At 42.8% G+C, this 16,661-nt stretch overlaps 1 protein-coding gene across 20 annotated transcripts in view; it reads right to left on the bottom strand.

Annotated features, from left to right (window-relative positions):
• The window catches only part of Ryr2 (ryanodine receptor 2), a 585,615-nt gene that overhangs the window by 402,156 nt on the left and 166,798 nt on the right, over window positions 1-16,661 (bottom strand). For all 20 annotated transcript variants that reach the window (XR_005495333.2, XR_010058952.1, NM_032078.3 and 17 more), the window contains exon 2: window positions 9,825-9,944. Coding sequence is in view for 18 of the 20 variants with exons in the window: in NM_032078.3 (NP_114467.2) it covers window positions 9,825-9,944 (120 nt within the window). In the remaining 2 variants the exon portion in view is untranslated. The remainder of the gene's footprint in view (window positions 1-9,824; window positions 9,945-16,661) is intronic.

Here is a 16,661-nt window from a genome sequence, read left to right as displayed (position 1 = left end):
CTACATCCAATAGAGGGCTGATACCCAAAATATACCAAGAACTCAAGAAGTTTGAATCCAGAAAACCAATAACCCAATTAAAGAATGAGGTATAGAGCTCAGCAAAGAATCCTCAACTGAGGAATCTCAAATGGCTGTGAAGCACCTAAAGATATGTTCAACGTCCTTAGTCATCAGGGAAATGCAAATCAAACCGACCCTGAGATTCCACCTTACTCCAATCAGAATGGCTAGGACAAAAGTCAGGCAACAGCAGATGCTGCTAAGAATGTGGAGAAAGAGGAACACTCCTCCATTGTTGGTGGGATTGCAAGCTGGTACAACCACTTTGGAAATCAATCTGGCGGTTCCTCAGAAAATTGGAAATAGTTCTACCTGAAGACCCAGCTATACCACTACTGGGCATATACCCAAAAGATGCCTCAATATATAACAAGTGCTCCACTATGTTAATAACAGCCTTATTTATAACAGCCAGAAGCTGTTATCCAGATATCCCTCACCAGAAGAATGAATATAGAAAATGCTATACATTTACACAATGGAATACTACTCAGCTATTAAAAACAACAACTTCATGAATTTTGTAGGCAAATAGATAGAACTAAAAAATATCCTGAGTGAGGTAACCCAGACCCAAAAGGACATACATGGTGTGTATTTACTGACAAGTGGATATTAGCCCAAAAGCTCAGAACACCCATGATACTACTCACAACCATATGAATCTTAACAAGAAGGTGGGCCAAAGTAGGATGCCTCAAACCCACTTAGGAGAGGGAACAAAATAATCATGGGAAGCAGAGGGAGGGAGGGGCCTGGGTGGGGAAGGGGAGGGGGAGGAGAAAGGGAAGGGCGGGACCATGTATGGGAAGAGACTGGAGAGAAATCCACAAGACCAGGAGAATGAATGGAAATAAGCGGTAGTAAGGGGTGGGGAACTTGGGGAACCACTAGAAAGTCCTAGATACCAGGGATGAAAGAGGCTTCCAGGACCCACTGTGGATGACATTAGCCAAAGTGCCCAACAGCAGGAAATGGAGCCTGAAGTGACCGCTTCCAGTAGATAGACATGGACCCCAGTGGAGGGATGGCACCACCCACAAATCTCAAAATTTTTAACCCAGAATTGTCCCTGCTAAAGGAAATACAGGGACAAAAATGGAGCCAAGGCTGAAGGGCAGGACATCCAGAGACCACTCCACCTAGGGATCCATCCCATCTGCAGACACCAAACCCCAACACTATTGCTGATGCCAAGATGGGCTTGCAAACAGGAGCCTGGAGTGGCTGTCCTGAGAGGCTCTGCCAGCACCTGACTAAGTCAAATGCAGATGCCTGCAGCCAACTATTGGACTGAGCCTGGGACCCAACAGAAGAGCTAGGAGAAGGGCTGAAGGAGCTAAAGGGGATTGCAACCCCATAGGAAGAACAACAGTGTCAACTAACCAGACCCCTCAGAGCTCCCAGGGACTAAACCACCAACCAAAGGGTATGTGTGGGCCAGTCCATAGCTCCTGCTACATATGTAACGAGGACTACCTTATTTGGCATCAGTGGGAGGGGAAGTGTTTGGTCCTGTGGAGGCTTGATTCCCCAGAAAAGGGGGATGTTAGAGGGGTGAGAAGTAAGTGGGTAGGTGGTAGGTAAGCACCCTCTTAGAGGCAAAGGGGATGGGGTGGGGGGTTCGTGGAGGAGAGACTGGGAAGGGGGATAACATCTGAAATGGAAACGAAATGATTAAATTAAAAAAACACATTCATACACATGTACAACATATCACATACACACAGAGAGACACACACACATGCACAAATACACACTCATACACACACACAAAAAATGGAAAAGTTGGAACTAGAAGCTTCTCTTTCCCGTACAACTGTCTTTTCTCTGGTGTTGGGACACACTATGATCAAATACCCAGTCCCACCCAAGCTCCTAAAAGGCTGTGCCCAGAGGCCTTTAGCCCCTGTTGGTCAGAACCATGGCCACTAGTACCTAAAAAGTCATCCTCATCTTCCTGATAACCACAGCCCATACCTCCAGCCAGACACTGAGCTGGTGGCCAAGGTGGTAGGACCATAACCCTGTTGTTTACTTCACATTCCAGCATCATACCTAGGTGTATCCCAGACAGACCAGGTGAGTTATGGCATCTGCCAATCTTGTCCCTATGCTTGGGGGGACTCCATAGGCAAGAGGAGAGCCCCAGGGAGGATCTGTTCCAGGCAGTCCCATCTGCCCCATGGTTAGCAGAGATCTCCACCAGATGATGGGCAAACTTGTTTCCTCTAAAGTTTCATTCTATTTCATTTTCTAAGTCTTGCAAGAAAGCTTACTAGGGAACCAAGCAGCCCTTTCTTAACCACGATGAGGATTCTTTAACATCTTTAAAAGTCCCTCAGAGTGAATCTTTGGTTCATAAGGCTATGCCAACGTCACATTTGATATCTATGGTTTCCACAAAATGGTTCCTAGATGGAGAATTTTGATTATGTCGTCTTATTCTACAATTATGTTCTCTGTAGCCATCCTTTCCTAACTGGGTAGCAGCGTCAATGAGTGTCTAAAGTCTAACAGGAATTATTTGTCTATAACTCATAGACGCACACTGTTTTATTATATCCCAATGAAATAGTCTGTCCCCCAAATCAAATGTTACAAGTCACAAGAGGATGCCATCTACTCATAGAATCAATTATTCTAAATTTTCTTAGGTGTGCATGCACACACACACACACACACACACACACACACACACACACACCAGACACACATGTGTGTGACCAAAAGACACTCTTGGGCTGTCATCCTCAGAAGCTGGCCACTTTATTTTATGAGACAGACTCTCCCTCACTGGCCTAGGGTTCACCAAGTAGGCTAGTTGAGCCAGACAGCAGGCTTCAGAGCACAGCCTGCCTCTGCCTCCTTAGCACTGGGATTGCAAGTGTGTGCCACCATGGCCAGGTACCCCCACATCTCCGTGCAATGAGTTCTGGGAATCAAACTTTCAAGTCAAGTACTTTATTAATGGTGTCATCTCCCCAGCCCTCATGGAGGTATTTTCTTTCTTCCAAGCACACTGCCTACTTTTCTTTCCTCTTAAAATACTGGAAATGAGTAGCATATAACGCAACACTTGGACAGTGGTAAGCAAAAGTGATTGCTAGGAAAGTCACTTTCTTCTGAACGTGCTGGTCTTCCTTTTGTGTCCCTTCTGCACAAACAGAACCCCCTAAAAGCTGTTCTTTTATCCTAGTATTTGTTTTCCTCTAGCATGTTTTATTATTGCAATTAAACACTGGAGGAAGCATGCTGTGAAAGCCTCTGAAGTTTAAGATGTTTCGCAAACCTCATTTCAAAGCCAACCTTCCTTACATCACCTAGCATTTATCTCATACTGACATTTTTATTATTCAAATTTTCCCACTTGAAGAAGAGCGGTTCATCTGGAATAGCACAACTGCCATGCATCATTGATGGCCCCATGCATTATTGATGGGGTGAATAATATCCTGAAATGAGAAGTCACCAGGGATAAAATTCTGCTTTTTCATGTCCCGTTCAGGGGAAGAAATACTTGTGATTAAAGCGATGCCAGGGAAACTGCAAGAAATAGAGAGCTTTCTTTCTCTTTAAACGTCTGTGTATGGATGTTTTGCCCGCATCATACGTGTGTGAACCACATGTGTGAAGGGCCTGGAGAGAGGCCAGAAGAAAAAGAAGTCAGAGCTCATGGAACTGGAGTTTCAGATGTTTGTGAGCCACTGTGTGGGGTGCTGGGAATCAATCCTGAGTCCTCTGCAAGAGCCACAAATGCTCTTTATCACTGAGACATGCGAAGAGTTCACTGAAAAGTCTTGAAAGCATGATCAAAATTAACAATGCTGTTTATGTGTGCTGTGGACAAGGGCTAGCCTAGGCAACATAGAGTCTGAAGCTGCAAGGAATCCATAAGACCAACACACTGTCTGTGTCACAACAACAAATTCCTGGTAGATGCCGTGTCTCAGTAAGACCATTAAATAAAAGCGAGTCTTCATTACAGTGAGTTTCTTAAGGTTGCACTACTCTCTAAACTATGGATTACATTTTTATAACAATGTTCCCCAAACTGTACTCCTGTGAGGTCCTGGGCTGCATCAGATCTACTGTTTGAGGTAAAATGATTTCCTAGTGTTGTGATCTTTCTTACTGTTTTAAATTCCTATACAGCCAAACTCATGCACTCAAAAATTGTCCTCCTTTTTATGACATCTTTTAAAACTTGGTTTGCTCTGATGCAAAATTAGATACATCATTATGATTTTTTTGGACCCAGAGAGCTCTGCCTGCCTCTGCTGCCCAAGCACTGGGATTAAAGGCATGCATGACCACCACCGGACCTCATTATGATTTTTTTAAATTTCTATTACATTTCTTTTTATGTGTGCATGCCGGAGTCATGACAGCTTTCAGGAGTCATTTCCCTCCTCCCACCATTGGGGTCCCAGGGAAAGAACTCAGCTAGATGGCCAAACTTAATTGGCATCACTCTAACCTACAAGTCACCTCACCAGCCTTCTTCATTAGGTCTAAAGTGCTTGCTGTCATGACGTTCAGTCCCTAAACAGGGTGAAGACAACAAACAGTTCATGGCACCATATGAGAAGATAAGAACTCGCCATGGCATAGAACTATACACTGTCCCCTGTCGGGAACCAAAGAGCCAACCAGATCCGTCTCCAGTGAAACTATAAGACCAAATACTATAGAAAGTCCTTGCAGAGAGGCTAGGGGTTGGACCATTTGAGTTGGTTATTACTATTCTGATCTTCCTATGTAAATTTGGTTTTAGTTCTCCCATGGTTAAATAGACTTGGGCTCAGTTACAACATCAGCCATGAATAATCTCTCCACATAATTCAAGTCAACAGCATAGAAGCAATGCAGATTCACGAAAGGCACATCCAGTCAACTGGTTATTGCTTAATGACTTATCTTGCAGATCAAGTCATAGTAAGTGGAATGTCAAAACTGTCACATTTCCTCACAGTGCCCATCTGTAAGCTACTCCGGTCAGACATGGGTTTCCTATTACAGTGACCAGGGCATTGGCAAAGCTAGCTAGGGAAGGCTGGGTTCTGTAATGAAGTCTACACTCCACACGTGGATGTCTTCTTTTTCACAGGACTGTGAAGACCAGGGAGATTGAGCAGGGCTTGACATGGAGACTCCAGGAACTCAGGCCAATCCCTAGAATCCACACAAAGAAGCAGGACGCAGGATTGCACCCTCGCTTGTAATCTTTGAGACAGGGTCTGACTCTGTACCCCAGGCTTTCCTTGAACTCTGTAAGTAGCTCAGACTGACTGGGAGCTTGCCGCAATCCTGACCCAGCATTCTAAGTATTAGGACTTCTAGTATGAACCACCACACAGGGCAATTCTATTTATATATTTCAAGTAATAAAATAGGGCCCTAAGTGTGGTTGAATCTGTAGTCCCAGACTCAGAGAGAGGCTGAGGCAGTGAGGTCAGTAGTATGTGGCTAATCTGGACAACAAATGATTAATATCATGAATATCCTAAAATTCATTAGTATACAAGTAGATAAATGTTTCCTTGTGACTTAATTTCCTGTGTTTGAGTTATTAATCCCTTTAATCTATATGTAACTTACTATTAGAATATTTGAGATATCCTTTTTTATTAAATTAGTCACTGGTTTTTCTACTGATTTTCTTTCAAAGAATTAGTTTTTAAACTAACAAACCCATCCGTTAACCTTACCACTCCTCCATCTTGCTATTTTCCTATGACTAGTTTATACTCTTTTCTTATTTGCCCACTTAGTTGGTTTTATTTTCCACTTTTAAGAACTTGTAAATTTAATGCTGTAAATGTCGTCTTCACTTCTTTGCTACACCTGCCATATTCTGAAACACCAGGCTTTATCACTGTGTTCAAGAAGCAAAATTTCATATTCCTTTTACTTTGCTTCTCCTTTGACCCAATATTCATTTCCGAGTGTATTTCTTAATTATAGGGACTAAAGGCCTGACTGCTGCTTCGTGGAGGTATGGGTAACCAACCCTACTACAACCCACTGCAGCAGCCACACGAACTCTTAATCATGGAGCCACCTCTCCAGCCACTAACCCTCTGAAATTTTAACAACTGACTTCTGCCCCAAATTAGAGTCCAGCTTCCCAACTGTACAGAGGCAAAGATGAAATGCCATTTGTATAAGGAATAAACAGCAAATACCTGTCATGCTGAAGAATGAGGAATAACAATCATGTCATCAGATGTAAAGTCATAGACATTTATATTTTCCTGCAGGAAACTCTACATTGATATTTCAAATCTTCCCTTCCAGGAGAAGATGAGCCTGAATAAACATCTTAGGAACATAATGCTTAAACTCCCCCAATAAGGCAGTCCTGCCTTTGATGGAAAGATGCTATCCCTGGCTTGAGCTATTTCTGGGTCTGCTTCCAGGCATTCATATATAATTTATAGGGTCTGACTGGTTATTGCCAACAATCATTCTATGCTCCTTAGTTCATGATAAATGCAGGAGATGCTAGTTGGAGAAGGGGAACTACGTCCCACTTTTTCAGTGAAATCCAGCTCCATGCAGGTGAAATACAGCACTCCAGCTGTATTAGAATCATGAACTGAGCCCTGCAGTCCTGTCCCTTTATCATAACTTGTTAAATGTTTCTACTTCAGGGCACCGTGCTTGTCACTAAAAGACAACAAAGGAGTTAAAGGTCCCCCAAAGGTCCAAGGTTTCATATGCAGAGGCAAGGGGAACAACAGCATAGACTCTGGAAAGCAATGCCCTATAAAGATTCTCAGGATACAGACCAAATGGTACAGAAATACAGACAAAAATAACCATTAAAGTGGGGGCTACAGTGGTAATTTGGGAAAGAAGACCCTGAAGAGAGGCTGTTTCATGGTGCTTTGATGGGCAAGCCCCTTTCCCTTATTTTTAGCAGCAACAGGCATCTGCCCCAAAGTTACTAAAGTCCTAAAACCAATATTCAGAATCCTAACTCTACACAAAAAAGGCAAAGAGGAAAATCCAATGGAAGGAAAAACATGGGGACAAGTGCATATCTAAATAGTCATCTGGGATGGATGGAGAGGGAACTGGGTAGGGGAGGAGGAGAGAAGGAGAACAGAGATGGAGATCGGGTATGGGGGACAGAGGAAAGAGAGGCCTGGGAGTGAGAATGGAAATGGGGGGGTCTCTGGTGACTAGCTAGAGACCTAGGATGAAGGAAGATATGGGGAGTCTACATGGGTTACTCTAGCTTAGATAGAGAGACTAAAATGGCCACCTCTTATAGCTAGGCAGGATTTCCAGAGAAGGGGGTGGGGCAACAATCCACCTACAAAACCTTCAACCCAAAATTTGTCTTGCCTACAAGACGTGTAGGCTTAAAGATGGAGCAGAGGCTAGGGGAACAACCTAACCAATGACTGTCCCAACTTGAGACCCATCGAATGTGAGAGAGCCAACCCCAGACGCTATTAATGCTACTCTGCTATGCTTGCAAACAGGAATCTAACATAATTGTCTCTTGAGACGCTTCATCTGGCAGTAGATGGAGGCAGATGTAGAGACCCACAGCCAAACATTAGGCAAAATCTGGGGAAGTCTTATGAAAGAGGAGGGAATCAAATTGGGAAAGTCAGAGGGGTCAAGGGCACCACAAGAATACCTACAGAATCAACTAATCTGAGACCATGGGGGCTCACAGACCCTAGGCCACCAACCAGGGAGCATGCGGGAGCTGGACCTAGATGCCCTACATATTTGTAGCAAATGTGCAGCTTGGTCTTCATGTGGGGCCCCTAACAAGTGGGACAAGAGCTGGCTCAGTCTCTGTTCCCTGCCATTGGATCCCCTTCCCTAACTGAACTCCCTGCTTGTACCTCAGTGGGAGAGGATGTGACTAGACTTGCTGAGACTAGATGCTCCAGGGTTAGGTGGTATCCAAGTGGGGGTTCTCCTTCTCTGAGGAGAAGGAGAGACAGAAATGGGAGGAGGGATTTATAGGGTAGGACTGGGAGGAAAGGAGGGAGGGGAGCTTGATATAAAGTGAATTAAGAAAAATAAAAAGACTTTAAAGTGAAGTAAGGTAAGGACAGGAACCAGCCTAACATGGTGGATCACGCAGGCACCTGAGGGGTTTACGTCATAACAAAATAAGAAAAACAGCCCAGTGTTCTGCCTGACATCAGCTTTATCTTTAATTCTACACTCTAAATAACACAATGCAACTTTTTTATTCTTTGCTTCTAGAAAAGAATGTAAGACACCATGAACGTAAATGGATTAGATGTTCAGTCCATTCAGTTATCTATAGCAAATACAGAGTCTAGTTCCCCTGCTAAGAATTAAACAGTTCACCTAGGCCTACGAGAATGCTTGATTTTCATTTGGTACACTGTTATTGAATAGGAATATTAATTAGAGTGTATATATAGAGTGTATATGTGAGGGAAGCAAAAGACACCTTGGATATCATTCCTTAGGTGCTGTCCACAATTTTTTTAAAGTTATGAGACAGGGTCTCTCACTAGTCTGCAACTCTTCAACCAGACAAGTCTATTTGGCCAATGAGCTCAGGGATCTACTTGTCTCTGACTTCCCAATGCCCTAGGTTGCAAGTGTGTACCACATGCCAATCTTTTTGTAAATGTGGATTCTGACAACAAAACTCAAGTCCTTGAATGTGCAAGCATTTTTACCAACTAAGCCATCTCCCTAACCCAGAATATTAATTTTTAGTGTCAGAAACCAACTACCTTAGTAAAGAATCAAAACAACATCATCTCACACAATGTTTGATGTAATGAGGAGAGTCAAATGCCCAGTTACTAGGCTGGACAGATGGCTCAGAGGTTAAGAGATGCTTTTCCAGAGGACCTGAGTTTGGTGTCCAGGACTCATATAGTGGCTCATAACTGCCTGTAACTAAGTCCCAGGGGATTTGATGCTGCCTTCTGACCTTCAAGGGTACCAGGCTCAAACACAATGTATATACACAAATGTAGCAAACACACACACACACACACACACACACACACACACACACACACACTTTCAAAAAGCCAGTTAACCCAAGTCACCACAAAACTGAAAAACTAGAGAAAATGGTAAATTTGAAAATGCTAGTTCTTGAAGAATAGTTTTCATAATTAGACCTATCATAGTAAATTTTACAAAGAGAACGTTCTAATGAGATTTGTCAAATTAAAACAAATGTAAGGGAGGATTCGGGATGAAGCTCACTCACATGAATGTTTACTTAGCATCCATAAAAACCTGAATTCAAATCCAGCCCTGTAGAAAACAGGTGTGTTGTTGCACACATGAAATATCAGCACCAGGAGATAGAAACAGATGCATCATAAGTTCATGGGTGTCCTTTGTCCACCTGGCAAGTTCAAGGCCAGCCTGAGCTACATGAGACCTTTATCCAAAAAAAATTTGAGGAAGAGTATACTATACTTAACATGTACTTAACTACATGAGTGCTTATCTCAAAAAAATCTAGACAGGTGCATAATATATATAACACTGATTGTTATAATGTTAGGAATTTCACTTGGCATAAATGACTATAGTAAACATTTCACATATATATCCACTGTTGTTTTACAGAATAAGAAGACCTGTCATAAAGGATTAATCAAATATTTGAAGCCAAAAGTTTATATATCGTTTGTTCCACAGAAAACAACAGAGTACTCATACACAAACTCAGTTCCATGAGTGGAACTAGATTACTCCATCAGCCTTGAGAGATTTCAACCCACCTTAGAATTGGAAGTAGACTCCAAAAAGCAAAGTCTGTTGCCAAATCCTTCTGCTGCCAAGCACAGCTTCTGCTGCTCTTTGTGGATGGTTGCGGTGCACTGTAGAACCACCTCATCATCCTACAGAGAGAAACAGAAGGTAAGGTGAGATTCCACATGGGCTAGGTTAAGTAAGATCTAGAAACATAGGACTTTATCACCTATTAAAAACAGCTGTAGGGGGCTGAAGAGATAGCTTAGCAGTTGAAAGCACTTGACGCTCTTGCAGAGGAACCACGTTCTCTTCATAGTAACCAAATGATGACTCACAACTATCTGTTTATTCGAGTCAGAGGATCTAGGGTATTGGCCATCATCTCTTGACTACCAGACACACTGATTGTTCACATGCCTTCATGTAGGCAAAACATTCACATGGATAGAATAAAATATCTAAAATGAAACAACTAAGTATGAGCGAAGCTAGTTAGTTTTGACTGTCACCTAAACACAAACTTGAATCATTGGGCAAGACATTCTTTATGATGAGTTATCTAGATCAGGTTAGCTAGTCTATGGGCATGTCTTCATTGTTTACTGATTCAGGAAGAGCCAGCCCATCAAGGGAAGTACCATTCCCTAGGCAAGAGGTCCTCAATAATGTAAGAGGGGACAAAACTATCTAAAGAAAACCATCAGGGAAGGATGTGTTTAGCCTTTCTTTGCTTGACCTTGGATGTGATGAGTCTAGCTGCTTGGGTTCCTGCCTTGACCTCCCTCAAAGGATGGACTAAAACCTGAGGTGAAAGACTTATAACATCTTCCTATCCCGACATTGCTTTTGATCAGTGTGTTTTTATTTGTTTGTTTGTTTGTTTTAAATCACAGGCATAGAAAGGAAACTAGAACATGAGCCATATGAAGAAACTGACACCAAAAAGAGCTACACAGTGTCAGTTCCTTGGCTGTTGGAGAAAGAGAAGGGCCAAAGCCATTCAAGGCCATCAGTTTTCTCACTTGCCCTAGTAACAGAACCTGTTAAATGATGATATTTCATAACAAACAACCCTCCCACCTCTTACTCTTCTTTGTGGATAAGTGAAAGGTGGGATTTTTCTAGTTCACACTCTCATACACTGCTTCAGTCAACAGCACTGCCAAGAAACATCAAACATCCTCCAGAATGAAACAGGTCCTACAGGATGGCATGCATGTCAGTCAAAACTAACATAAGGAAACATGCCAATAGCTGAGGTAAGTCACCATCATTCCACCACATTGTAGCAATTTGATTTTGGGATGTTTAAGAACACAGAAAGACCATTGGTTAGTTCAATACAACAACGGATTCAAACCAATTACTGAAGCAGAATTACAGGCAGACGTATACATGGGGAAAGGTGAGCCACAGGATGACCTGACACAGAGACTATGCCTTATTCCAGAAGGGTCATAAGAGTTGAACAGGAGCCTAAGGCCAGCCTGGATTAATAGCAAGATCAACTAGCTCACTATCCCCTGCAAAAAAGAATGAGCAAAATTGGCCACCCTGACTCTGCCATATACTGGCAGTCATGTGATCTTAGGCAAGGCCTTCAACCTCTGAAATAATGGTGCATGACAAAATGTCACCACAATGACTGAGGGCCTGAAAGGCACAGAGGAAAAGGGAGGAGGGTTGTTTGTAATGAAGTATTGTCATTTAACAGGTTCTATTACTAATGCAAATGTCTAGAAAATGCAACCACTTGTCAGATGTGTGTATGTGAGTGCATGTGCATGCATGCATGCATGTGTGGAGGCCTGAGATCTAATCTGAACAAGATGTCTTCCTTAATCCATCCTCACTTTAATTTTTAGACAGGGTCTCTCACTGAGGCAGGAGCTCCACTGACTCTGAAGGCTGATCAGTGAATCCCATGTATCCTCTGTGTCTACCTCTGCGATGCTGGGAGTACTGGCATTTGCTGCTGTACCTGGTTGTTGTTTTGTTTTGTTTTAAGATGGGTTTCGAGATATCAAAGAGGGTCCTAGACTTAGCCTGGCAAGCACTCTATTGACTCATCTGGGTCCCATCACTTGCATTTGACACATCAACTGCAAAGTCACAGAAGGATAGATACATAACAGAGAATAGAATATATGCATCCATCCATCCCTTCAGCAAGATGTCACATGACAGAGAGGTGTCCCAGAAGTGCAGCATGGAGGACTGCAATTGTCCTACATCCCACTGTAGAACAGAAGAGTCAAGATAAGGGAATGGGGTGAGTCTCCGGAAATAGAAAAGAAGTTGCACTGGTTAACTCAAAGTAAATGCTGTGTTTATCTGAAAAAGCACAATTGTACTTTGCATTTAAAACCTTTCTGGTGTTTGCTGTTTGCCATTACTTTCTAGGTGGCAGCAGCAGCGTGAACAGCCAGCAGATAGCGCCTGCCACAGGCCCAGGTCAGTTGTTAACATCTACCCTCTGAGTCCATCTCCGGGTACTCATTAATGTGAGTGAACATTTATTTTACTTGAAAAGCCATTTGCTGGGGAAAAGAAATGGACTGATTTCCCTATAAGTAAGAGAAAATGTAAAATTCATGTGCTGAATAGCAAAATAAAAGATCGGGAAGTGCTTTACATAATCTACTACAAGATCAAAGCTGTATGGTGGTTTCCAAACATACAGTATAATGAGAAATCTGGAAATGGTGCTGACATGCTCGCAGGCCTAGAAGATCCCAGAGGTCTCTTACTATTTTGTATTACATGTCCCATGGACCCAGCTCTAATGTGTAAACAACACTCTAAGGTAAAAGAATCTCTGAGGAAAGCTGGAGACTGCCCTGATGTTATTTAGTGAATGATTATTTGAATGTGTGAATTAAAGACATAGAAATGAGCAGAGGGAGGACAGTGAGAGCCAAGAGTAGATAGGAGAAAGCACAGCACAGAGCAGGGGACACGTGAGAATAGCAGCTGCAGTAGGTGACTATGAAAATAGAGAAGACTTCCAGTTTCCAAAGGCTGGGGCATTCGTGTCCCTCACTATTCCCATTTGATATAAAGACTAGTCACATACATACATACATACATACATACATACATACATACATACATAGGAGGAAAAAATGGAGACACAAAGTAATTTTTCCCTCACTAGGACCTGTCATATACATTTCCAGGAACTGAGTCATTCAGTCTAATGCATTTGATCTGAAAGCCATCTCCACATCCTTTCTACAGTGAACTGCTTGTTTTTACTGTGCTTATTACCAGTATTGTTTCTTCAATACATGCTGACACCCCTCGATCTTGCTAAGAAAAAGCTTTGGACTGGACTAAGCATCTAAGAAATGCCAATGTTAAAGGCCATTGGTTATCCAGGATCCGGAATGGGTCTCACACAGGATATGGACCCTAGGAGACATGGGTAGTCTTCTCTAAGCATGAAAGAGGCCAGCAAGAAGCAACAGAATATTAAAATAAGTCTATAGTTTGGAGATGTATAGGTCAGTTGGTAGAGAACTTGTCAGGCATGTATCAATGGATACAGGCTCCAAGCCATGTATCAATTCCTGGTCCTTTATAACATTTATCAATTCCTGGCCCTTCATAACATTTATCAATTCCTGGTCCTTCATAACATTTAAGTGGTGATACACAACTGTAATTTCAGCCCTGGGGAGACGCAGGAAGAAGGGTCAGACGTTGAAGGTTCCCAGGCTATAGAGCTCATTAAGGCCGGTATACGGTAAAGAAATCAGAAATGTAGAATCATCTGGAATGTCCTCCAATGTGGTGTGAACACTAGGGATGTAAGGAAGTAAATGAAGCTGAGCGGTTCTCACTCAGGAGCACCACTGAACCTCCGTAACCGGCCTCTGTGCGCAATTCCCCTTCTATGACGCCTCTTAAGCTTGGGTGACAGAGCAACCCAGAAACCATGTAACACAATGTTCAAAGAAGCTCAACTACACTACCAAGGAGACAGGCTATAACCAGGCCTGCCAGTCATGATTTGGCTGGAAATGACAGAGCCTAACCTGACAGCCCCACAAAGCTTTCTCTAGTATACACGAGAACAATCTCTGTTTTACAGCCTTAAAAGTGATGGCTTCCCATTTTTGACAGAAAGTAATATATGCCAAACACTTGATGGACCAAACAGCAGAACACAAGCCACCTGCCAGCTCCCTTTTATTACCCATCATTCATCCCCCTATAGACGCTTTCTCCAGAGGAAGAAGGGCCTGCAGACTTTGCAGAAAGAGCTGGTAGGGAAGATTCATGGTTTTCTGCTGATTTCCACCCATGTGCAGCAACTTCAGTTTCACGTAACGTGGGTATGATATGTGTATGATGATCTATTTTACTATTCATGTATATAAAACCTAGTTTCTATCCTGAACGCTGAAGACCATCATTGCCTAACACAGAGGAGATCCAGGATGCTAACACAACAAAGGCACAAGGGAAGAATGTGAGTAGGTCACAAGGCCTCTTCCAAACTAATCTTTGAGACTTCTTTCCTGACGCTAAATCTTGAATTCATAGTTCTTACTTCTGAATCTGGTTATGTGCATCGTGTGTGTCTAAGGCACACAAGTGGCAGTCATCATGCCTCCTGCCTTAGCACACGAAGCTCAAAGTACCTTTAACATTAGTTTTTACATTTGATAATTTCATACTTTTATACAATATACGGAGGTCATATTGACCCCCATCATATCCCCTGTATGCCTGCGGGCACCATTCCATTTAGCTAACCCCTTTCTACCTTTTTTGTTTACCTTATCTAATGCCTGAACTTGAAAGATGGGCAGGTGTTATTTGGAGGGACGACAAAGAGGGCAAAATATTAAGGATCTATGAGAGCATCAGAAAACAGGCAGTTGGTTGGAAATGGTTCCCTGGCTACAAATCATGGGACATCTGCCCTAGGCCTTGCTAGAGCAACACCCTCACGCTCACTTCACAATAAATCATATGCCATAAACAAATTACTATAAAATGGATTGATTCAAAGTAGTTATCCAGTTATTAAATTGAGACTATTTTTATTTAGAAATATAGCTCCCAAACTATACTGCCAGAAATGAAGAGGGAACCAGTGAACATGAATCCATAAATGTGTTCAAAAGAATGTCAAAGGAAATTAAAAAAAAAAGCCGAAAATTTCTAATGGGCGAGTACCGCCCTTTCACTCAACTCACAGAAGATATTGCAATTCAAGAGCTAAGCTCAGCATGGAGTCTTTCTCGGCGCTGAAGGAATCCTGCTTTATCACAAACACAGCTTGGCAAAGAAAATGGGTAAGACACTGAAGAATGCCTAGGGACTTCACGCTGGGGTAGAACACACACTGGATGATCCCAGAACCATGAAATATGAAGATACCTTTGAAGAGTCAGTAAATGCCAAGTGAGCTGGAGACTAGAGCTACAAGTTGCCAGAAAGTGAAAGGCAAACATTGAAGCTAAGTTTAGAAGCAGAGAATCTAGAATCTGATGCACAGGGGAGGTGATGATGAGGAATGGGAGGAGAGACAAGAGGGTGAGGTCTAGAGAACTTACCCAAATTACCCTCAAATTCACATCCTCTCAGCTCTGCCTCCCAAGTGCTGAGATTACAGGTGTCAACCATCATGCTCAGCAGGATCTAGCAATTTTTTAACCAAATCTATCTTGGATGTGGCTCTTGTGTGCGTGGGGCACAAGGAAAGAAAACCACTTCCTTCTACAGTGTGCCGGCCCAGCACAGTAGCCCCTGTGCTGGAAGGAATCCTTTGAGCTATCCTTTATGGAACTTCTGCTTTGTGTAGGAAATATAAAGTGGAATACCCAAGATACAATTCACAGACCATAGGAAGTTCAAGAAGAAGGAAGGCCAAAATGTGGATGCCTCAGTCCTTCTTAGAATGGGGAACAAAACATTCAGGGAAGGAAATACAGGGACAAAGAGCAGAGAGGGACTGAAGGAAAGGCCATCCAGAGACTGCCCCACCTGGGGATCCATCCCATATGTAGCCACCAAACCCAGTCACTATTGCTGATGCCAAGAAGGGCTTGCTGTCAGGAGCCTGATATGGATGTCTCCTGAGAGGCTCTGCCAGAGCCTTACTGTTACAAATGAGAATGCTTACAGCTAACCATCAGACTGAGTACAGAGACCCCAATGGAGGAATTAGAGAAAGGACTGAAGAAGCTGAAGGGGTTTGCAACCCCATAGGAAGAACAGCAATTTCCACCAACCAGAACCCCCAGAGGTCCTAGGGACTAAACCACTAACCAAAGAGTATTCATGGAGGGACCCATGGCTCCAGCTGCATATGTAGCTGAGGATGGCATTGTTTGGCACCAAAAGGAGGAGAAGCCCTTTGTCCTGTGAAGGCTCATTACTCCAGTGTAGGGGAACACCAGGGTGTTGAGGTAGGAGAGTGCTGGGTGGGAGTAGGTGGATGGCAGGGAAGTATCCTCATAGAATCAGGAGATCGGGGGACGGGAGCCGGGGAAAGTGGGAAAGGGGATAACATTTGAAATGTAAATACATAAAATATCCACACAAAAAAAAGTCAGCACAAAAAAAATAAAAAATAAATAAAATGGAGACTCCATTTTTTTTTCAACACTAGCATGGTAAAACTTGGGAAGAATTCAAACATAGGTCTAAATATTTTATTCATCTTTCCTCATGTTTGCATATTCATTACCATTACCCTGCTGCTGTTGAATAACCAGAAGCAGAATTCATTAACCATGAGAATGATAAGCTTCTTGTGGATAAGAATCAGCTCTTTCCAGCTACTCTGGCCGCACACTGCCTGTTGGCAGATGTGCCATGGTAGGAACAGCTGTATGAGAGAAAGA

This window comes from Rattus norvegicus, chromosome 17, assembly GCF_036323735.1.
Source record: "Rattus norvegicus strain BN/NHsdMcwi chromosome 17, GRCr8, whole genome shotgun sequence".
Taxonomy (NCBI): Eukaryota; Metazoa; Chordata; class Mammalia; order Rodentia; family Muridae; genus Rattus; species Rattus norvegicus.
Note: the sequence above shows the minus strand (reverse complement) of the source record. Positions and strands in the feature narration are given on the sequence as shown.